Raw genomic sequence first — 23,631 nt, forward strand, 5'->3', positions numbered from 1 at the left:
AAAAGAAAAGAAAAGAAAAGAGAAAAGAAAAGAAAAGAAAAGAAAAGAAAAGAAAAGAAAAGAAAAGAGAAAAGAAAAGAAAAGAAAAGAAAAGAAAAGAAAAGAAAAGAAAAGAAAAGAAAAGAAAAGAAAAGAAAAGAAAAGAAAAAGAAAAAAGAAAAGAAAAGAAAAGAAAAGAAAAGAAAAGAAAAGAAAAGAAAAGAAAAAAAAGAAAAGCGAAGCACTATTCTTTTATCTCCTCTGTCAAGTATGTCTGTACATGGATGTAGATGTCTGGCCTTCAGAAGACCCTGCTGCATAAATGTAGTGGCTTTGGTGAACAGGAGGGGGAAAAACAAAACTAATCATGCAGGTCCTGACGATCTGTGACTCTATACTTCAAGTGGGGCTTTAATTAGAACTCAAGCTCTTTTAATCCACAAATGAACACCAGTGTGATGTGCCCATCAGAAAGCCAGATACTATGTAAACAAAACATTGGAGAAGGTAGAAGAAGCTTCAGTAGTTCAGAGACTGGGATTGCTTGGTTCTTTCCAGATAGCTGGACAGAGATGAGTTAATTAAGAATGCAGTGAAGGTATAGAGACGTTGGAATAGACTAGAGATATTAAGCAAGACCCTAACAGTGACCCTAACGGTGATATTAAATGATAATTTGATACGTATATGTGTGTGTTCGTTAAATAGCATGTAAAAAACCCACAAAACCCCAAGAATTGTTCCATTTTTTTTTCCTTTACAGAAAGTTAATCTTGAAAAAGGTACAGCAGTACAAGGGAAGGCAACATCTGTGTTAATTAGCAGTTCATCTTCAAAGCTTGACTGATGGGTTACATTATGGCCTCTTGCATTTGAATTAAAATTCAGTCCCACGCAATTTCTATTTTTACCTCCTTTATTTCCACATCAGAATAATTTGTCTGGATTTAAGATTTCATTTTTGCTAAAAATATTGATGTTCCATAATCTAAAATGAGCTTTTGGGTTGTGCAAACAGACAATGTAGAGAAGTGCTCTGTAGCTCCAGATTCGGTTTCAGACAATGTAGTTTTATAATACAACACAGTATTGTAGGAAATTTCTACCTTCTACAGGAGAGACTTTCATAGGCAGGATAATGTACTACTTATATAGATGCATAAAGGGGGGAATCTCGGTATGTCTCAGTTCCCTGTGAGAACTAAGGATAAGGATATGCATGTTCTCCAAAGAATCTTTCTCTTGATTATTTGACAGTTAAGCTCTTTGGGTGAAGAAATGTCACATGTGAGTGTATAGTGCCTTGCACTGCGAGGATTTGCAGAACTACTGTAATGTAAATACTCAGTGAGTAATTAATTTAGCAACTTATTAGCAATTAATTTTAGAATACCTGGAAACACTCTTATGAATACCACCATTGGGAAGAGATAAGTTGTTGATAGAGGGATATGCACTGATGAAAGCCTTATCTGTGGGGGGTTTCAGTTCTCTTTTCTCAGTGAACAATTTCTTTTCGGAAATGAAACTTCCCATTAATATTATGACCCACCACCAAGCTTTTATTTTTTTAAATGAACATCCATCTTTGTGAAAATCAAAGTTCTCAGACAAATGTGAAATGTAGAGACAAAAATATAACACTGCCCTCTGTTCCACGTTAACATCAAAAAGGTAGTGATTGATCTAACACAATGACTGCAGATTGTAGAAAAGCTAAAAGGGTATCAGCTGACAGAAACAGCTGTTTCTGTCAACTGAGTATGTGGTCCAGTGTTCTCCCCACTCAAATGAACAGTTAGGGTACAATCTCATGCTAGCTGGTCTTTCATGCTCACCTTTATGAAAGTCTTTGCTCACATCCTAACATCACAGACATAATGTACACCCTTAGAAAGTTGTCTCTCTTTTTTATTTTTCTTTAAACATAAAAAATGTTTAATAAAGAAAGTTTTTTATTAAAAATTTAAGCTGCTTTCAGCCAAAGTTAGATGAACTCCCTTCAGTATCTTGGCTTAACAAGGTAAGAGCTAATCAAGGTATTTCTTCTGTATTCACCTACAATAGATTTCACTAAACTATGCAGCTAGGAGTAGTGAGTGCCCTTTAAAACCAAAAGCAAAAGGTGAGAAAGCCTGCTTAATTAAGTCTCTTTGGGGATCCTGGATTAACTGCAGCTCTGTTTAGTTTACATCCTCCCTGGACAAAAATGTGCAGACCCAAGACAGCAAATATTGATTTAAATGAAGATGCAGGGAAAAGTCACTATTTGTCCATTTTTTTTTTCTTCCACTTGACACATATTTGAGTTTTTATTCATTTTTGGTTATGAGGGATGACAGTCTAAATCCCTCTCTTCTGTCTTTTATGATGTGGGAAAATGTTAAGCCAGTGCTCAGTGAACTGAGGGCAGCTACTGGTGATGAGTTGCCACCCTGCAAATAAATGTGGCACAAGTTGTGAAACCTCTGTCAAGGTTTGAACCATCATTCCCATTGTCACATCCTTCAGGGATTGCAGTAAATCTTTGACCTAGCATAGGCCAATGGGAAGCAGACAACAACGGGATAGGAGTACACCATGGTGTCACAACTAAGTTGCAGGCCTGACTGTTGTCCACAGCAAGCAGATTTGGCTTTGCTTCTAGTGTAACTACTGCAAGCATAAATAATTGTGCTATGGAGCAAGTGCTGTGCTGGCACAGACCAGAAGAGTTGCATTTCTTGATAAGCTCAGTCTTCCTAAGATTGGAGTGAATTTTGCTCTGGTGATTTTGGAAGAGAAAAATGGCTGTTTAAAGGTGCCAACAGCTTAGCCCTCAAATCTGCTTATGTGAATTTAGTTTCCCTTCATTTGAAACATAATTGCATGGTGGATCCTCTTGTGATTTAAACATCCATTTGTTAATCAGCAAAATCCAAGTGCAAATGGCGATGTGTCAAGGAACACACTTCTCTTTCTGAACAATACAAATCCAGTGGGTCAAGGTCATTGGCAACCATGTATGAACTGATTGACTTCAGATCCCAGGTTCCAACTACAACCAGGGCACTTACAAAAGGAATCTCTAACTAATAACTTGAGCACATGCAATAGCATTGGCTGTGCCTCAGACCACAGTTTGTAGCTAAAAAAAGAGGGGATGGGGAAAAAAAGGATTTTTTGATCCAAGAGAAATCAAGAGAGCATGTATTTCTGGAACCAAGCAAATTAGGAAAGAGAACTGGAAAGAAAAAGAGATTGGGGTTTACTGTTCTACAAACAATTTGCACCAAGAGCACAATTTGTTTCTGAAGAGTCAGTGCAAGATGCAGAAGCCAAATAGCTGTGAAAAATTTAGCTAGCAACTCTTGTTCTCTATGGAGGATGCCATTCAAATTGAAAAGATTAGCATAGGTTTTCTTGCACAATAATCACCTCAAAATTATACACATACTAGCTGGAAAGCAGGGTTTACAATTACAATTCTTTAGTCTTGTTTCTTTTTAGTATGCTTTGCAGCAAGCTGGAACTCTATGATTACTCTTTATAAACAGGAATTCTCCTTTCCTTTTCTGAGTTCAGCAGCACAGACATCTGAAGGAGTTCTCTCTGCCTGCAAGAAATAGCCTCCTTCTCTTGTTGCCTGAGTTCACAGCTGAGCTGAGATGCATCAAAGCCAGGTCAAGGAATCAGAAATAAGGAAACTACAGAAGCCTGGGCAGCAGGCTGTCCCATTTGTTTTAGGTTTCCATGTATATATTGAATAAAGAGGAAAGAAATAAAAAAATATCTACACAACACAAAGATAGCAACTGCATGCATAAAGCAGATATTCCATGTAGTTTAGTAATTGCAGTAATAGAGTCTTTCTAATACAGGTTTTGCCTGTCTTGCTAAAAATTGTAAATAGTAAGTCAAATAGTTGGGGGGTTTGGTTTGCTTTGGTTTGGTTTGGTTTGGTTTGGTGGGGGGTTTGGTGGATTTATTGGTTGTTTGGGGTTTGTTTTGTGTGTGTTTTTTTGGTTTGGATTTTTATTGTTGTTTTAAGTGGATACAGGTAAAGATAGTATAAACCCACCATTTCTCTGTTCCCTTTTGTGATTATTCAGAAGTGTCCTTCATGCCTTTTTTTCTGGGCTATTTTGACATGGGATTTATCAATTGTTACATCTCTTTTCAAACCAGATTGTGAGAAAATAATTTCATGGGCTACTTTGTGATCTAGGTCTGGCCTTAACTGGGGGTTTGTAGCAAATCCATCTGAAATGGACTCTTGTCCTCCATGCTCCATCAGTGCAGCATCAGAATAGCTAGAAAACCTGTATTTCTGGGGATTATTTGGACAGTATGCCACCAGACTGCTGTTCATTTTCAGGATTCATAGCAAGGATGATCTACCAAGAGTTTGGGCTGGCAGGAGTGCATCAGTTCTCTATTCTGAAGTATATCTTACTGGGCACAGCCACTGTCTGAATCTGGAATGTGTTCTGTGCTGTTCATAATGCATTCCACTTTTTTAAGCTTTGTATAACACCATACGTGATGGATAATAAAACATCTGTCCATATATAAATGTTTCACTTTTCAGAATGACCTGGAGCATCACGTGGGTCTTTGAATGTGTGAGGCAGTCTGCTCACTGCTGGAGGAGCTTGGATGTTTATTATTAGATGTCCTGTATCATTATGGAATATAAAGCAAGCACACACACATGTACAAAAGAATGAATAATTATGATAAACAACTGCCTAACAGGTATCTTTAAAAAAGCAGAAATAGCAACCATTTTTACCAGGAGAAATCAATTGTCTGTGCTTGAGTCTTCATTACTCTTCTCATGCTACTTTTTTTTTCTGCAGAGGATATATAATTAGATTATTAACAACAAAGCTAAGCACAGTGTCTCTCAGAAAACAGAATTGAATCTAGGCTAGTGCTAATTCACTTCAGCATTTAGAATCTTATCTTTGTCCTGTACCAAATATACTTCCTTTTTTGCTCTCAGATTTCTGGTGTGAGAAGTATGTATGTGCTCCTCAAAGAGAGAGGTGCTAGGAAAATGAACCTTGCCATTCTCTCAGAGGTGGGGACATTTTTCTATCACCCCACTCTAATTTAGAAATCTATTTTTCACATGAAGAGGAAGGCGTAGACCAAACCTGTGACTTGAGGAATGTGGACATTTAACTTGGCAAAGGAGAGTTGTTCAACAACTGTATTCAGAGATGCTTCCTCAGAAAAAGAGAGTAATCTCAGTCAACGTAAGCACAATGGTACTGTTAATTTGGTTAGTACAGAATTAAGTAATGGATCACCAGTTTGTGCTGGTAGATGTATTTCCCATGTCTTTAGTTGTAAGGAAACACAATCTTAATTCAGCAAGGCAAAATCCCACCGTAACCTAGGGAGAAAAAGAGCTGGCTCAAGGGAGTGCAGAGGAGGCTACTCTAATGCCTTAGAGTCTGTCTCAGACAAGGCTGATGCAGGGTAAGTGGCAGAGAATCAGGCAAAACCAGAGTATACTACACTCTTTCCCAAAGACTAACCTTATCTAGTCACTCTGCAGGAACAAATTACTTTCAGAAACATGTCTACCTGGACACAGTCTGAGCTAATTTGGTGCACTTCTTGAAAATATTTTGATTTATATTGAGTAATTTTTAACGAATTTTTTAGTGTGGTGGAAGGACAACTCACATCATGAAGCTTCCGCTCTGTGGATTACAGGTGTCTTAGTTTGTTTTGGCAAATTCCTTGTTTATACTTATTTATTAGTCATGGGGCCTGACAAGTTGCTGCAAGGAAAGCTGCTGCTGATTCAGTAGTTCACTAGGAGAGTCATCTGAAGATTAGAGTCTATAAACAGCCTTTAGGAAAACATAAATTTTTTGTCAATTAATTTGCCTGGAGAACCTTGTCATTTCAGTCTCTCATTGTTGAATTTTATTTTACTGCAAGATTTTGAAATTAAGCAAAAAAGGAAAAGTATGTAATTAATACTTTTGGCAAGCTCTCTGTTACTTAATAGCTTCTTGAACTCCTAAATGTCTTAATTTTTAATTTTAATTAACACTCTTAATTGACCTTCTGTACTCTCTACTTTCTCCCAGCAAAGAATTTGGAAACAGGCTTTTAAATTATTTTCTGCAGTCAAATTGAGTTGAAATTGCACTCTAAAGATCATCTCTTCTTAAAAAACTTCTTTTTTCTCAGGTTTGGGGTTTTCTTTACCACTGAAGTCCCCAGTTGGAAAATACAGTCCATCAAACCATAAAACTAGAATGGATTGTGTACATAAAAAAATCCTGGAACAATTGAATGAAGAAAAGAACTTCCTGGAATTCTCTAGTAAAATCAGAGCTCCAGTGACAAGAAAACTTTTACCTGATTTAAACTCATCTCCCCTTGATCATTAAGAAAATACTTGATGTTCCTCCATTTTCCCCTGATGAGAAAAGAAACTAGTTTTTCTTTCATTTAACCTACATCAAAGCACAGTTATAGATGTCAAGGAAGATGAATTTCAGTCACCACCATTTTTATGGGGCACTGTATCCTATTGTCTTCATATTGATACCTCATGCTTTTTAGAGAATTTTGGAGAGCTGAGGCTAAAGAACCCTGTCAAAATGCTTTTATTTTTTAACATCTTTTAATTAAAACTTTATGTATCACACACTACAATTCTAGCAATCCTAAAAGTGTATTTTACCATTTCCTTCTAAAATACAGAAGGTAAGTCTTCTTTTTAAGGTGTTGTGAGAAACTACAGTCAATTCTTTTTACTGGAGCTTATGGAAAGCATTACTGAAAATGCAAATCCTATGTTTTCAGTCTTGAAACTTCCAAATAACTATTAATCTTGGAGCTTACTTTTATATTCTGAGATGAAAGAATGACATTTTAAGCACTTAAACCTTCACTAAGAGCAAGATAGGCAAGCATATACTTTGTTCCAAGCATCTTAATTAAGTTGATTCTGTTGGTCTTTTTATGTGTTTAATGTTAAGCATATGCCTGTGTACTTTTTTTAAAGTCTGGATGGTGTTTAGCAGAATGAATTACATCCCAATAACTAACATTTAAGAATCCTAATAATGTAGGAATTATGCAAAATAAGCTTTCATTTTCAAGATAAACAGACAAAGTAACTTTTTGTGAGCATTGCCTTTTTATAGCTGCATCCAGCTGTAAATCATGTCTTAAAAGCCAACCTTTCTTTTCGAAAAATAGTGCATTATTTTCTCCTGAACAGTTGAGACAATTGCCTGCCTAAATCTGGTGCCCCATTAATTTTGGAGTATAAGAAAAAGTCACTGTGAGCCATAGAGAACAGGTTTGGATTTGCTGTACACATCTATATCACAATATTTTTCCTATAGTAGTTCTACAGATGGTGTTTAACAAAATTGTTTTTCCTTGTTTTCAGATTGCCCTCCTTCCCTCAGATTTGTGCAGTAACACGGCCTTATGATACCATAGATGAAGAATTATTTTCTTTTCAGTGTGTAAGATCTGAAATTTGAATGCAATTACAGTAACAAGAGGAACTCTTTCTAATGAGTCTCAAAAAGCCCTGGCCAAAAAACCCAGCACCGAACCAACCAATCAACCAAACAAAAAAACCCCAACAACAAAAACCCACCAAACCTGTAAAACTCTCCTGTAGAGAAAGAAATTGAGTGCATGGTGTTAGCATAATAGCAAGGGCTGACACATTGCTTTGCACTACAGTTTTATAGGATGATATTTTAAAAGGTATTCAGAGATTTATGACTTTTTAGGGAGAGCTAAAATTGTTTTCACATTTCTAATATTGCTTTCATTAGAATGTTGAAAGTATGTTTATGGTACCAGATTGAATTCTAAGGTGTTACCAAATCATCCTGACTCCCCACCGGTTAAGTATATTCCCTTGTATCTCTATGTGTCTTCAGAGGAAAAAATGGGAGGAAAGTAAGTGCTTTGTTTTAAAGCGTATAATCTGTATTCGGTCATGTACTTCATCTCCCAAGGAAGGTAGCTGGGAAATCTCTCTGCTGTTTATATTTATCCTGTCAGTGTAGTATATAGATGAGAGGAATAAAGTTCAATGGTGTTAAAACAAGACATGAAATATTGATTAATTCCTTTTTTGAAATTCTTTTTTCCTCCTGCTTATAGCAAATTTCAGATGCTGCTGCCAATGGAGTACTCTCCAAGAAACCTCTGTTATCAGAAAGATATTCCTAACATTCTTATAAATGAGTATTATGATTCTAAACAGCTTTGAAAGCTCAAGGATAGTGTCTGGTGTAAGAGCAGGTTAGGAGCAATGCAGCTTTTTATCATGGAATAATGTTACTCTGAAATAACATGAATCAGATTGAAAATTCTCTTTGTACACAATAGCAGAACATTAAAGAAATGAGGATCCTAAAGGGACAGATAAAATGCCCACAGTTTCATGGCTACAAAAGTGTCAAGCAAAGAAGCACAATTATAGTTGGTGATACAGGTATTTGGCATCCTGCCTTTTGTTCCACTTGTCATTCTTCAGTCTACGTTAACCTTTTATTTATTGTTTCCTTTACAAAAGCAGTTAACCAAATACTTGAGAATTTCCTCAAGGAAAAGGGCATTTCAGGAAACATAGAGATCGAAGTTCACACCAGATAATCCGTTGTGGATGATAGACATGGCTAAGGATGAGACGATACAGGCTAAATTACTTTCAGTGTTCTTAAGCACAGTAAAACTCTCTGGGAGCTGAGGTAATTGTTTGTTGCCTAAAAAAACCCCAATACATTATTTCTTTAAATCAATGTGCACATGTTTATTTAGGAATGTAAAACTCTTGGACCTTTTCTACTATCTATAATAAAAGGTATTCTTCAGAGAAGGAATTTGCCCTGTATGTGTCAGGTAGATGTCATTTCACAAGTTATATAACTACTTTTTCACACATATATTGTCAAACTTCAACAAGAACAAGCTAGGAAGTAACAAAGAATCTGAGCCAAAAGCCACTGTTTGGCAGATTTACCTGGGAGGCAGGAGACTAATACATTCTTGTTCTGAACCAGGAAGAAACACCTGATGTTGGTTCTTCTGTCTTGAGGGAAAGTTGGGGTTTATAGGCTGAATAAGTTGTTATATGATTTATTTATTTATTTATTTTTATTTCCCCATATTAAAGCTTTATTACTACCTCAGGATGAAAATGTCCTCACAATTTTTTTGTTGATGGGGACAACAGAATCACACACAAAGCCTACTTGAGAGTCCTCTTGCATCAAAACTTAATGGTGTGCAAACCTTAGAATACTTTAATTTATGATGGAGAACAGAGTGATCTCTGCTGTACCCAAAAGCTAATTGCTAAAAGACGTAACATAAAGGTAAATGATCCCCTCTTCTCACTCACATCCAGCTCTCACAAACTGAGCCAAAGTGGGGGCTCTTTTAAGATGGCTTTATGACTTCTGTGATATCTTTCTTTGGAAATTAGAAAGGTAATTTTAACGTAGTTCTTTTCCCTTACTTCAGTCCAGCTGAAAACTGTACATGCACAAAGCTGGACCTAACCAGTTTGTAAGCATTGAGGGCTAAATGTATTCTTATTACTTCTGAGGTTTTAAAGCAGTAAGTCTGTCTTGCCCAGGTTATATGGGTAGCTCTGTTGACTCCCAGTCCCTCATTGATAACATTTATGTGAGTGGAGGAAACAAAGTTTGGTTTCTAATTAGCAGTTCTTGCATATAGAATAGAATAGAATAGAATAGAATAGAATAGAATAGAATAGACCAGACCAGACCAGACCAGACCAGACCAGACCAGGTTGGAAGAGACCACACATAGTCAATGTGTGAAGCAAATCCTTACATGTGTCATTTGTGCTCACCCATGCAGAGAATGCTTTTGGACTCGTTATTAATGTGGGCACTCTTCTCTTGTGGTTTTCTCTCTGCTATGTTATTTTAAAGAATGATCATAGGAGAGCTTTGGTTTTCAAAGGACATTCTACCAAAATGTCCTTAAAGGTTTTATTACTGTGCTGTGGATAGTCTACTGCAGATCAAGATTTTTCTTATGGAAGAGGATGGCACATACTCACCCCCCCCCCCCCCCCCCCCCCCCCCAAGCTCTGCCAGTAGTTTGCTTTTTGGTGAACTATATCCTGTTTTACACATTCTGTTAATTGCTGTCCTTCAGATGTAAAAATAAATTATTTTCTATCTTGTGAGAGATACATTGTTTGACTGCACATATTTAACATGTTATTTTTTTTCTGTAGACAATAGCTTGAGGCCCCAAACTGGGAAGAACGAGAGCATATCTATAAATAATTCAAAATAATTGTATGGTTTTGACAGATTGTCAGGTTGCTTAATGCCTTTTGTCACAGGTAATGGATTATATTTCTTTGATAAAGTGTTGATAATTTCTCATTGCAATATTTTTTTTTGTATGTTGTATTTTCACAGAGTCCAGTCAGGTTCATATCTCAGTACGGGTTGGTTTACCTTAATTTTGGCTATGGATGCCTGCTATGGAGTTCACGTCTATGGGATGATAAATGACACGTACTGCAAGTAAGATCACAGGAAATTATTTTCATGCATCTACTGTTCTGAGGTCTTGTCAAAATTTCACAATTGATTTTAATATCATAAATCCAAAAAATTGATCAGGCAGTCATTTCCCAGTGTTTTGCATTGATGTGGCACTGTTGTCAGCATCTTTAGTCCTGATATGGCATGAGCTGTTGATAAAATAAAAACATCTACAAAATCTAACATCAGGTGCTATAAGGAACTATTTTTAATCAAAGATCTTTTGCAGTTTCTGAATAATCTGGAAACAAAGTATGTTCATACTCTTCTGGCAAAATGTACTTGCTTCTACTGCTGTAGCAAATCTGCAGAGGAAATAAAAATATATTAGTTCTCTGAATACACCTGATTAGTCTAGGATAGTTACCTGAAATTACATTTCACCACCCATGAGCAACCTGCTTGAACTTTCTAGGTTATATATGGCTTCCTTTGAATCCTAGGGGGGTTTCTAATTAGATAATAAAACAAGTCCTGTGAGCTTTATCTCAATAAACTAACATAAATTCCAACCAACTACTGTTAGTGACCTTATGGTAACAGCAGATTAGTCCTATTGTCAGAAGTGTAACAATAAGCACAATTTTTAAAAGTCCAAATTAAATTATTTAATCTACAGTGTATGATAAAATAATATAAAATGAAACTATTTCTCATTCAGAAAAGCAAGAAATGTCATAAACAATGTATGATACCAGTCCAGTGCATCCTCAGCACCTAGATTAAAGCCTTTGTGCAGACCCTGTCTCTACCTTTGGGGTTACTCTAGTATGGGACTCATTCCTGACAGATGCTTAAAAACAGAGGAGGGGGGAAGGGAGGTGAGTGGAATTTGAGTCACAGCTCTTTAATGAGGGTATCTTAGCATTAAAGGCTGACTTTTTAGAACTTGTAGATCTCACTGATTGAGTCATCCAGATGGAAAGAACACATGTTCTTTGTTTATGAAAACACAATAGGTGCCCTGAAATGAGAGGTGACAGGGCTAAAGTTGTCCTCACAGAGTTCAGCCAAGCTGCCATCACACAACCCTGATGTACAACCAGTAAAAAGCATGATAGCATTTCATTCTGTTGGCAGCAGAGGACATCTGCACTTCTGACTGACTGCAGTACCTACTTATGATGGGTATTATCCTTACAACTACCTCATTCAGCCAATTCAAGAACAAGTTGCAAGTGTTGGAACTATCCAATGAGTCATATAACAGCTTAGGCTGGAATGGACCTTAGACATCATCTACTCCAACCTCACCTCTGTGGGCAGGGACATCTCTCAACTAGACTCACGGCCTCATCCAACCTGGTTTTGAACACCAGGGTGAAGGCATCCGCAACCTCCCTGGGCATCCTGTTCCAAAGTCTCACCACCCTTGTACTGAAGAACTTCTTCCTAAAATCCAGTCTAAACCTACTCTCCCTCACCTTAAAACCTTTCCACCTTGTCCTATTGCTAGACACCTTTATGAAAAGTCCCTCTGCAGCCTTTCTGTAGGATCCCTTCAGATATTGGAAGGCAGATATAAGGTCCCCCAGAGACATCTCTTTTCTAGACTGAACAACCCCAGCTCCCTCAGCTTATCTTCGTAGCAGAGGTGTTCCAGCGGAGTTTGCTTATGGACGGAGCCTTGCAGACTGAGTTCTCCCAGGTTAAACAAACGGTGCAGTGCCCATAAGAACCAGCCCATCAGCTTCTTACTGACTGCTATCAGAGATCGGTGTAGGTTGAAAGATACACTTAGCTTCATTTTCTATAGGGAAATTCATAGCAATCGTGCTGTAATGAAAGCCCTTACACCACACAGGAGCTCAGGTGCTGACACATAGGGAGGATTTGGGTGCAGTTTATATTAATGTTTTTCTTAGAAATAATTTTTTTTTTCTTTTTCCCCTAGGTCAGAAGGCTTCCGTAAAGTTCCCTACCACTATTACGAGCCAGGAAGAGATGAGTGTGAGGAATACTTTCTGCATGAAAATGCTCCATATGGAGGCCATAGGTTTATCACAGAAAAGAAAGTATTTGCTAAATGGGCCAAGAAGCACACAATAATATTTACACACCCCAACTGGACAGTGTCTTGATACTGGTTTTCTTAACTCTCCTTTAACAGCATATTGCAAAAATGTCTCCGTTTACAACTGGCTGGCCTTTCTCAGCCCAGGTAACACAAAACTAAAATCTAGAAGACAAAGAGGATGATGGTTTGGCTGTTAAGCAAAATTAATCATCTGTGGAAGGCAGGCACATTGTTATTTCTTAGGGTTTTACTCCACACAGTGCACTTTATACTTCAACTGGATTTTACTTCAAGGCAGTAGCAGTTAAAGAGAGATGAGATTTCCTGTATATACAGGTGCACACAGAGAACATGGTGGTTCCTTAAAACTTGTCCATCACCTTACTTTATTAAATTTTTTATTTGTAGCTCATTTGCAGTACTAGTTCTCTTTGTGCTATTAGTAGATATTGTCTACAAAAGAACTATGAGGAAAAATAAAGACCTCCAAAGCTTTTGAATAAGTAAATAAAAAGCTCCACCTGAATACATTGGACAGATGTGAGCACTTGCTTATACAGTAAAATTAGAGATGAGCTATACACGGTTCTTGAACTTTACATAACTCTTGCATGGGAAGACATTATTTACTGAAGGCTCAAAAGTAATTCATACCTTCTGAAATGCAGCCTCCCTCCACCCTGGTCCAGTTTCACCATCTTGGATGATGTGTTTTCTACTTTTTGAGGCCATTGTCCCACAGTTTAACTTCAGCAGTATGGCACATAGCAAAGACTGTGTTTTGCAGCCCATTTGGCTGCAGTACCAAGCTTGCTGTCAGTACCCAAGCTGGTTAGTGTGAAGTTGTCTCATGAGCATATCTATTTACTAGACTTAGGCCTTTGAGTTGCTTCAACATCCAAAACCTAGTGTTTTGAGAATATTTTTCATGCAGCCATCATGCTTTGTTTTAAATCTCCAGTTTCTCCATCTTTAAAAAGGGATACTATCTATCTTCCTCACAAAGGAATTGTGAGGATTAAGTCCACAAAGCACTTTCCTGATGAGGAATGCTACAGAGCATTTATTCTTAACACAGAGACAATGGTACCTGTCATTTGCTCTTGTCTGTTGGGTATTTGAAGAAAGTGACAGTATGTCTAGATCTGATGGTGAATTGCTCTGTGCATCCGCTCTCCTACTGAGAATAATTTGTAATACTGAGTTCTCTCAGCTTGCATTGCTTCAGGTGGAGTTGAAAGGACTCACTGCCTCGCAGTATTATCTGCACATCAAGAGGCAGTTCAAGAATTTTAAAGTATACTCATCTCTAGTTGAAATACATATTTCCAAGCTTACTCTCATGGAAAGTTTTCCAAGCTTGCTCTCATGGAAAATTTTCAGCTGCGCAGACTTACTTGTAAGGTGACCATAATTCAACTACACATGTGAGTCTTATTTAAACTGTATTTAAATTGATGCTTTACACTTAGAATGTGTCCTATGAATATTTTAACATCTGGAATGTCAGATTCAACACTGTAATAGTCAATACTGTGAACACTTGAAAGAATTACATGTGGAACATGACACACAGGGTTTACTCACGCTACTTAAACATTAACAGGAAACTTTGTATGCTTTTGTAAATCATCAAAAGGAGAAAGCAAAAAGCTATTTTTACATGTAAGTATTTGTATACTGACTATTTCCTATTGTATATTTGTATATATAAATCTATATTTTGTATGTTCATGGCATATATATTCTCTCATCAGCAGCTGCAACTCTTAGGATGGGGAGGAAATTTCTTCACCAGTGTTCCTCCTCCTGGTCATTGGGGTTTTTTTGTTCCTGTTGGTAGGTGATGCCAGGGTGTCATCTCTCTTGCTCCTTCTGTTTTCTACTGCAAATGAAGCTTTCTGGTTTTATTTTTATTATAGCTCAGCTTAGACTGATTATTGTAGTGGTGTCAGTGTTCATGCTGGCTGTCAGACCAAGACTGGGACCATCCTTACAATGCTGGGTAAAAATCTATAGTCAACTACAGGTTCTGTCCCAGACTTGCATGACTGGATGACTCACCTTGTTTGGAAAAGAACAATAATATTTTCCTACTCTCTGTCTTGACCAATTTCTTGTAAGGTCTCAAGACTGGTATTCTCATTTGCAGTGTGTTTGTATAATGCCTTCCAGATGGTGCTGCCCAAAGTATCTGAAGTCCTCAGGAAATGCTATAATATACAAATAATTTAAAGTGGCTGCTTTCTGTCCCTGGAATTTAAAACTGATTGTAGGCTTAATATAGCATGGGATGAAATCAAGACAGGGAAGGGTCATAGATGAAGAGTTGTAGTAGCAAAAGACAATGAGCTAGCTTTATTGCCATATGCATATGCACCTTTTCAGTTCAGATGGATGGCTTGATAGACAGAGAGCTAATAAATTTGTATTATAGGATGTAAAGAATGCAGGACTAGGGAGAACATTCAGCACATATTGTACAGGGCATCTTGTCAGGTTGAACTTATATTTAGAATGTCTTTGGGTTAACAGAAAGTGCAAGTGTGGCTGGGCTGAACAGACTTACATGAAAAATGTTCTCATGAAGCATGGTCTTTCTCATGAATGAACAGAGCATAAGGATTCTGCCCAGATTGTGTTCATGTACAAGGCAGTTTTTAAGCCTGAGAAAGTTTTTAGGATAATTAAGACTTTCCAAATCACCACAACTCTACTGTAAAATAAAATACTTGCTTCATGTAGCTCCTGAAGCTCCTTGTAAAGTGCTTGCATGCTGTATGAAACAAGATCTCATACAAAGGCTGGCTACAAAAAATACAACTCTAAGAACAGCTAAAGGTACAGCAAAATTGAGATCATCATTAGAGTGTAGATGCCACAGAACAAAGAAAAAGTGTTGCTCTTTGCTTCAATTTGCAGTGAGAGCAGATCCACTTTTAGAAACGCTGCAGTGGGCTTCATTCATGCTAGAGTAAATGAACATCAGTTCCATTATTTAGATGATGCTGTCTTTAACATAAAATAAACACATATTTGCATGATTTTTATTATATGACTAAGGAACTGTGACCACTGTGTTAAAGATTATTCAACAAAGAAATTAATTTGTTGAAATCTATTTAAACTCAGCACTACAAAACTGAAGACAAAGTCCTAGTTCTTGGGTGTGTAGTAAGAGTCCTTGATGATTCACTTTCTGAGAGCAGTTTAGATATCAGCTGAGGATCATTTATTAATTCTTTAAAATAAAGCCTACTACAGTTTACCTGAATGTAATCAGATCCTAATTGCTTATTCAGTCAAGCAGTCCTATCTTAATCAACTACTCATGTGTATAAAACAAGCAGGGTGTTTACCTGAGGTTTTCATAATAGTTCTTCATGTTGCTGGTAATAGAGGAGTAGTCACAAATAGCTTGGCTTTTTTTCCCCCTCCATCAGTTAGCTAAGTAGTCACCAAATGTTTTATCATTTTATCAGCTTTTTAAAATACACTTTTCAAAGAAAAAAAAAAAGGCATTTATAGTTAGGCTTGCTATAGGCTTAGTTTTAATAAATGTTTAGCTTTTAATACACATTATGTTTTATGTTACATTATTTTCTGATTTAATTTTTTGTTCACAGAAAAAAAAAAAAAAAAAGTTTTAAATAGGAGCAGAAATTTTCCCAAGGAAAAGAAAAATCTTTTTGATTGGCTGATTACTGATTCACAGGTAATTAGCTGAACAACATTAAAAACTGGGTTTTATTTTTCCTAACAGATGCAGCAGACGTGATCCTAACATTTTCATTCCCACTAGATGTCCTGATCACATCCCTCTGCTTATAGCAAGGCCTCTTCACAAAGAGAAAAAAGTAGTTTATGGACCCAGCCAAATTCTCTTTCCATCTGGGTGGGGAGGCTCCATCTGCAGACTGCTCGTATCAGTTACATCAGTAAGGGCTGAGGAAGAGCTCTACATAGGAGCAGATGGTGTTCCAGCTTCTTTAAAATGCCCATAAAGTGCTTTAAGAGAGGATTAACCATTGATCTCTCCTGGAAATACTTTAACAAAGTGCTCTGTTTCTTCAAATGTCTTTAGCTCCTGTGTAGAATCATGGTCCTACTCTCTCCAGTAGGAGTTGGCAGCAATGGCAAAACATGCCCTTTACAGGAAAATGCAGCAGTAAATTCTGTTTCTTGAAGACTTCTGTATGAGCAACACCAGGGATGAAGAAGCCAACCTGACTCCAATTATCTGAAGATTCAATGATTTAGGAATCTCTGAGGGCTCAATTTAAAACTAATGGAAATCACTCAGCAAGTTCATGAATACAGCACCCACCCCAGTAAAGTCTTTTCACTGCCAGGTGCTAAAGTAAGCAGTGTTTTCTCTGAGAAGCACCATGTGCATGTAATGTGTTTCATATTTAATAAAGAGGAGCCTACCCAGCACTTGAGGGCTTGGGGAGACAGTTGTCATTCACCTGCTCATGGGCTGGCCAGAGTAGGACCATGCAAAGCTGCAGCAGAGCACATGCTCAACCAGAGGACATGTCCAGGTAAGAAAGAATTAAATAGTTAATCACTCATGAATTATAACTGGAGGATGCCTTTAGTAAGTAGAAAATCAGAAGCACTTTACATATTAATGTTTTTTTCAGTGTATATCTCAGAAATAGCATATGTCTTTAGTTGTGCTCTAGCAAGTCTGGGGTTTGCTATGATAAATCTTAGGGTACCTGCAACAGTAGAACTCTGTGCTAGTGCCAAAGGATCACACAGGAGCTGTCTGTGGACATTGTGGTGTGCTGTGTATGACAGAAAGCAATTCATTACTGAAAAGGCCTGGTTTTCCTGACAAGGCATAATTCTTTTGGGGAGAAGGTGTTTCATTTTCAGCAGATGTGTCTTATTCTGTTCCTTCTTTCCTGAGAGTCTACAAAGGAATGTGACTTAGTGGAGTGAAGAATGATATGGTGAATAGCCAACCCCCAGAGTCTTTTGGGGTTTTTTTTGGGAGGGGTTGGTTTGGTGGTGGTGTTTGTTTGGTTTGGGGTTTTGTTTGGTTTTTTTTACCCTGGCTATTGCTGTGATGTGTAGCTAATGACATAGAGAAAAATAAGCTTTTTGTAAACCTTCTATTGGATAATCTCAAGAAGTCTCCTGTGTCTGTTCTGAATTGGAGTTGTCTAGGCAAATCCTCCAGAAAAAGGCTGAAGGAGAAAGAGAGGGTCCCTCACCACTGAAAGACAGGGCTTCTGTGGAAGCCATAATAATCTGTGTGGCATCCTTGGTCCTTCTCCCCCAGTTATAGACTCCTACCCCATCTACAGTTTAGAGCCTTTTCCAGCCCTATTGGATGAAGTGCATTCTCCAGCTAAATTTTGCAGCCTGTGAGCTGCACAAAATCTGCCTCATCCTCCCTTTCTGTAGGGCCAGAAGAGTGGAGATACTAACTTGGGGGTGAGGAGTCATGGGTGTTGGAGCAGGGACACTTCCTTAATGTCTTCCTTGTGGCACAGTCTCACCTCAGGTGCTGAACTCAGTTTCTTTGAGTGTGGTGGGAAAGATGCCACTGGGTTTTGTTATTGTTTTCATGACTAAATCACATAGTTACCATTTTATGTGTGTCTTAAATGGGTGATTTCATGTCCTTTTATTATTATTATTATTATTTGCTGCTATTTCTGTGAATTCCTCGAGATATGCAGCTGTCAGCATCTGCCACTGCTGTTCTGATTTACTGGCCCTAAAGAGACTGTAAACTTGAACTAATGCATGTTCTTACCATGTATTATACATGATAGCATGTTACACATTTTATTCTGGCACTATAATAAATAATGTAAGTTGTGTGTAAACTAATTTTAAGTGATGGAAGTAGTGCTTTTTTCTTTCTCTCATATGTTGCTGAGGCACTTTGTTAGAGCCCTCTAAGTGCCATTAGCAGCTGGCAGGAAATCATTGAAGCTGGTTAGGAAGTACTTAGTAATTCTGACTTTTTTTTTCACTGGAATATCAGAAATAGTTAAACTTGCTTCTGTGAACCTATTCTACTGCTCTGCTACAAGGAAGGCTCACATCTGAGTGTGTAATGACTTTGTTGACAAAGTGTTAAGTGATCACAATTTTGGGGCATTTATGGGAGCATCTTTATAACAGAAATTGCACATGCAGAAGATTTGCTAAGATGCCTGTAGTTTCTTCATGTTATCACTGCTGAGAATAGTATTTCTGAGGATGGCCAAAGGAAAAAAAAAATTGTGTGCTCACTGCTCTTTTGGCTGTTCATCTGTCCCATCCTCATGCACAAGTACATGCACACACATCTGAAAAACAAAGAATGTCTGTAAGTAAAGTTTTTTTTACCAAATAAGGGCAAATAAGAACAAAAAGGACAATTTATGTGGTAACTGTAGGTCCTAGTACAGCTTGATTCATGTCTATTCTGTATATTTCCAAGGCTTATGTCTACATTAATGAGGAATTAGCTCAGCTGAAGCTATAGCCTGAAACTGTTGGTACTAAGAACCTGAACTCCACACCATACAGTGTCTCTGGCTTGGTCCCATGGATTAAATGCCGCTAGTGATTGAAGCATATCTTTTGGTTTCATCTAAATGGAATCTAGTTGACATCCTCAGGAAAACTCAGTGAAAACTAAAGCTTGTTAAGTGAGGTCACTATACTTGACTGCCCTGCAGGAAAGTGAAATTCCTGACAGCCCATCTTTTGGCTAAACAGAAGCCCTTTGTTGAGTTCCACCACTTACACAAACTCACACCCCACCCTAGGGTCTTTTGCATGGGTATTTTTCTGCATAAGTATTTTCTTGTAAAATCTGAGATCTGATTCCTTCTGTCAGATCATGAGAATCAAGGGCTCTTGACTCTTCCTAAAATTAACATCCAAATGTGCTCCACAGATCAGAAAAGTGGCATAGGACAGAGTAATCCAGCATGGAAATTGCTTAGTTTGATGAAGAGTTAACTGTGATTCCACTTGTGAATGTGATTTCATCATGAACATCCTGGATTAATGCATGCATTGTTTTTATATACCGCATCACACATAAAAACCTCCTTCATCATTTTCCCAGGGTCTTTTTGTTCTTGTGGGCTTCCAGTTGTATCTGTATATGTGTGCATATGTACATGTATATACAGTGTACAAGCATCCTTCCATTCTTTGACAGTTGCAACTCTGTGCTGCTAACATAAACTTACTTGGAAAGTTCATGTTACTCTATTTATCACATGTATTCTTTGGTTGCCTTTTTATAATGCTGACAAGTGTAGTCATAGTAGGTGTCACTGTAGACTTAGGAAATTTTCATACTACTTGTACTTATTTTAGATACTCTGCCATGTGCTTTCTTGCTATATGCTACTTAGGTTTTCCTCCCATTTGGAGAATGTGATTCTATGTATTTGCAAAATTGTGCCTGGGTTATTTTAAAAAATGAATAAATGTATACAATTTTCCAATTGTCTGGTATAATTTATATATGATTTTGTGCTTTTATTATTGCTGGTGTGTGTACTTTTATAATAGTACCTGACACTTCACTGAACTCAAAGAAACAAAATCTCTGCTCTAGAAAGTATGGCCCATTGGAATGGGCTGCCCGGGGAGGTGGTGGAGGTATTTAGGAGGAGACTTGATGGGGTGCTTGGTTGCATGGTTTAGATGATTAGGTGGTATTGGTATGATGGGTTGGATGCGATGATCTTGAAGGTCTCTTTAACCTGGTTTATTCTATTCTATTTTAATCTGTTGCACACAAAACCAAACTGTGCCTTAATTATTTCTTAATTGACTTTAAGGGTTCTTTAAGGCATGTCTCCTAAACCCAGTAATGCTGGGTAATGTCTCGAGTACCCAGTAGTGTTGGATAAATTCAACCATAAACCCTACCCTTACAGTAACTCAAGGCTTTTTGTCTGTGAAAACATGCATTTCACACACACACATGAACATGGAACTGGAGATTTGCAGAAAAGGTACGTTGGATCCTATCCATAGTGGTTAGGATTCCTCGTTTTCACCCAGGCGGCCCGGGTTCGACTCCCGGTGTGGGAAAGCGCAACTGTTTGGTGACCTTATTGCTCTCTTCAACTACCTGAAGGGGGGTTGTAAACAGGCAGAGGTTGGTCTCTTCTCCCAGGCAGCCAGCACCAGAACAAGAGGACACAGTCTCAGGCTGCACCAGGGGAAGTTCAGGCTGGAGGTTAGGAGGAAGTTTTACACAGAGAGAGTAATTGCCCATTGGAATGGACTGCCCGGGGAGGTGGTGGAGTCACCGTCACTGGAGGTGTTCAGGAGGAGACTTGACAGGGTGCTTGGTTACATGGGTTAGTTGATTAGGTGGTGTTGGATGATAGGTTGGATGCGATGATCTTGAAGGTCTCTTCCAACGTGGTTTATTCTATTCTATTCTATAAAGGGTATGCCCTTCAAGCAGCCCCTCCAAGCATGGGGCTCTTTCAGAATTCAAGTTATTGAAATGCTTGGGAGTGGACCTTCAGCTCATGCTTGGGAGAGGTCTGTAATTCTGAAAGGCTATGGTAGAGATCTCATCTCAACAGAAGGTGCACACTTCTACTTGTAGCTATTAGTAGAGGAGGACCTACGTAACTCCAGTGGACTCCGTGGTGCTAAGAGAGAAAAAGCCTCCAACGAACCTCTAATTTTCCAGTTTGATTGCCCAGCTAAGAACAAAATAAAAATCAACAGTTTTCAATTTGTAAATTCTAGCTTGGCCTGTATGTATAAAATTAAACAAGTATAGACAAACTGGGTTTGTGAATGGACTGGAAATTCCAGGTGTGTTTGTCAGTATTGGCATATATATAATGTAGCAACTTTTATTATCTCACTTTGGGCCAGATTCTGATACTCAGATATTCACGGCACAGAGATTTGTTTCTCTGGAGACATTCAAAACCCTTGTGGATATGTTCCTGTGAGACCTACTGTGGGTGATCCTGCTCTGGCAAGGGGGTCAGACTCAATGGTGTTTTGAGGTCCATTCTAATCCCTGACATTCTGTGATTCTGTGATTCCTTTATGAACTGGGCTATTTTGTAAGCCACTGCAAGGAGGAGAAGGAAAAAGAAAATTTCTGTAGTAAAAGTAAAACTGAATAAAGAGATGAAGTGCTATTCACTTGCTCAGCTTTGAGGGTCCTTCAGACTTGATGTGCTGCCAAGGGGCTTGTTAAGAATTTGTGTGTTATTTTTCAGACAACTCTGAATGTTCCCTTCAGAACCATTAGAGCATGAGCTGTGAATGCATATTAATACCATGATGTAATATGGATTCATGTCATTCTTTTCCCATGTAGGACAGTTGGGTTTGTTAGTACGCTTGAAGTATGTTCATGCTTAGTATGAATGGCATAGGATGTGAATGCAAATTTATTTGATCAGCAAAACAAATACTCAAGTTAATTACTGAATTATCCACCGTATCCCTTTTCAAGCCCTTATAGAATATCCATCTTGTCCTCTGAAGTTTTTATTCCTCTGGCTTTACATTCGGACCTTATTTTATTAGTTTGCATCGGTAACGCTTGTCAACTGGTGTCAGTGATCTTTTCTTTTTATTGCCATCTCCTTCCTTAATAACAGAGCCTTCTGCAAACCTTTAGAGTTTCTCCCAAATTGCTGATAAAAATGGAAACTGGAGTATACCCAGGAAGCTATCCCAGCAGATCATTCCCCACTTAGATTCACATTTTGAAATGTCAGTTAACCAGGTTTCAATTCATTCAATGTGTGACATGTCAGTTCTGTATTATCATTGTTTCTTAACTCAAATGTCATGAAAATCACATCAAATGTCACATGGAACCAAAGTATATCAAAAGTGTTGTGTTTTGCTTATAGTCACAACAGGAAAAAAAGCCAGCAAGTGTGTTTGACAGTATCTATTTTCCATATTGCACATAGATTGGCATTTACCATATTTCTCCTCTTTAATTAGTTAGTAATTGAGTCCCCTGTCAGCCATTCCATTACTTTGCTCCAGATCAATTTCAGACTGACAGGACTGTAATTATCTAGGTCATTAAGTTTATCCTTCTTAAATATTAACACAACATAAGTTTTCCTGCAGCTTTCTGGAACTTTCCCAATTGTTCCAAGACTTGGCAGAAAGCTGTAATAATAATAGACGTTCCTTTGTCAGCTTTTTAACAGCCCTTGAATACAAGTTACCTGAAATTTGCTATACAAATATTTCTTACTTCAGTAGCTTCTGGTTTTCTTTGAGGGCTTTTTTTGTTGCCTGGTAGTTCATCATCCTCATAGAGCATCACTAATTTTCTGTCTTTTTCTTAAATACTGAACACAAATGCTTATTGAACACTTCATTCTTGTCTTCATTACTCTTAACAAATCTTACACTTCAGTCTGATAAATAACTGGTACCATTGTCAGGATTCCTAATGTATTTGAAAAGTATTGTCCTTAATTCTCTGGCCATAAATTTGCCTTTATAACTTGGCTACTTCTATTGAAGAAATTATTTATGTAATTCCTTAATTCCACTCTACATGCAGTGTTATCAATTTTCTTTCATTTCATTGATTTATAATTATGTCGAGGCTTTCATTAACCCTTTGAGCTAGGTATTTTCTTAAACACATACAGCTTACTTTCCTAATCTTTTGGCTATTAAATACTTGTATTTTCTAGTTATGGATCAGTTCTCTCTCCTAGCTGACTTCTTTACAATAATTTTCAGTATGTAAAAAGACTACATCATCCACTGCTTATGCTTCATTCTCATGATGTTCATGAAGAACAATCTAGCTATCATGATAGCCACCAACATTTAGCTCTCATATCAATTCCTCTGATCTCTTTTCATCATTTGTAAGATGACATAAAATTCTCACTTTTGGAGAGTTTTGCTGTTTTATTTAAGAAATGTCCAAATATATAATATTCAGGAAGATCTGCACTGGTTTTAGTACCAGCATCATGAAACTTCAGGCATATGTCAAGCAGGCACATAATAGTGCTGCAGTTTTGCTCCTACACATTACTGAAGGAGCAAAGGCATTCA

The 23,631-nt window shown here is 37.7% G+C and overlaps 1 protein-coding gene across 1 annotated transcript in view; it reads left to right on the top strand.

Moving 5' to 3' along the window:
- The window catches only part of ST6GALNAC3 (ST6 N-acetylgalactosaminide alpha-2,6-sialyltransferase 3), a 239,219-nt gene extending 219,173 nt beyond the window's left edge, over positions 1 to 20,046 (top strand). The window contains exons 4-5 of the mRNA XM_068141059.1: positions 10,428 to 10,535; positions 12,451 to 20,046. Coding sequence (XP_067997160.1) covers positions 10,428 to 10,535; positions 12,451 to 12,637 — 295 coding nt within the window. The 3' untranslated portion in view covers positions 12,638 to 20,046. The remainder of the gene's footprint in view (positions 1 to 10,427; positions 10,536 to 12,450) is intronic.
- The last annotated feature ends 3,585 nt before the right edge of the window (positions 20,047 to 23,631 follow it).

Source organism: Melanerpes formicivorus, unplaced genomic scaffold, assembly GCF_026170545.1.
Source record: "Melanerpes formicivorus ecotype bairdi unplaced genomic scaffold, bMelFor1.0.p_v2 SCAF_7, whole genome shotgun sequence".
In the NCBI taxonomy this organism is placed as follows: domain Eukaryota; kingdom Metazoa; phylum Chordata; class Aves; order Piciformes; family Picidae; genus Melanerpes; species Melanerpes formicivorus.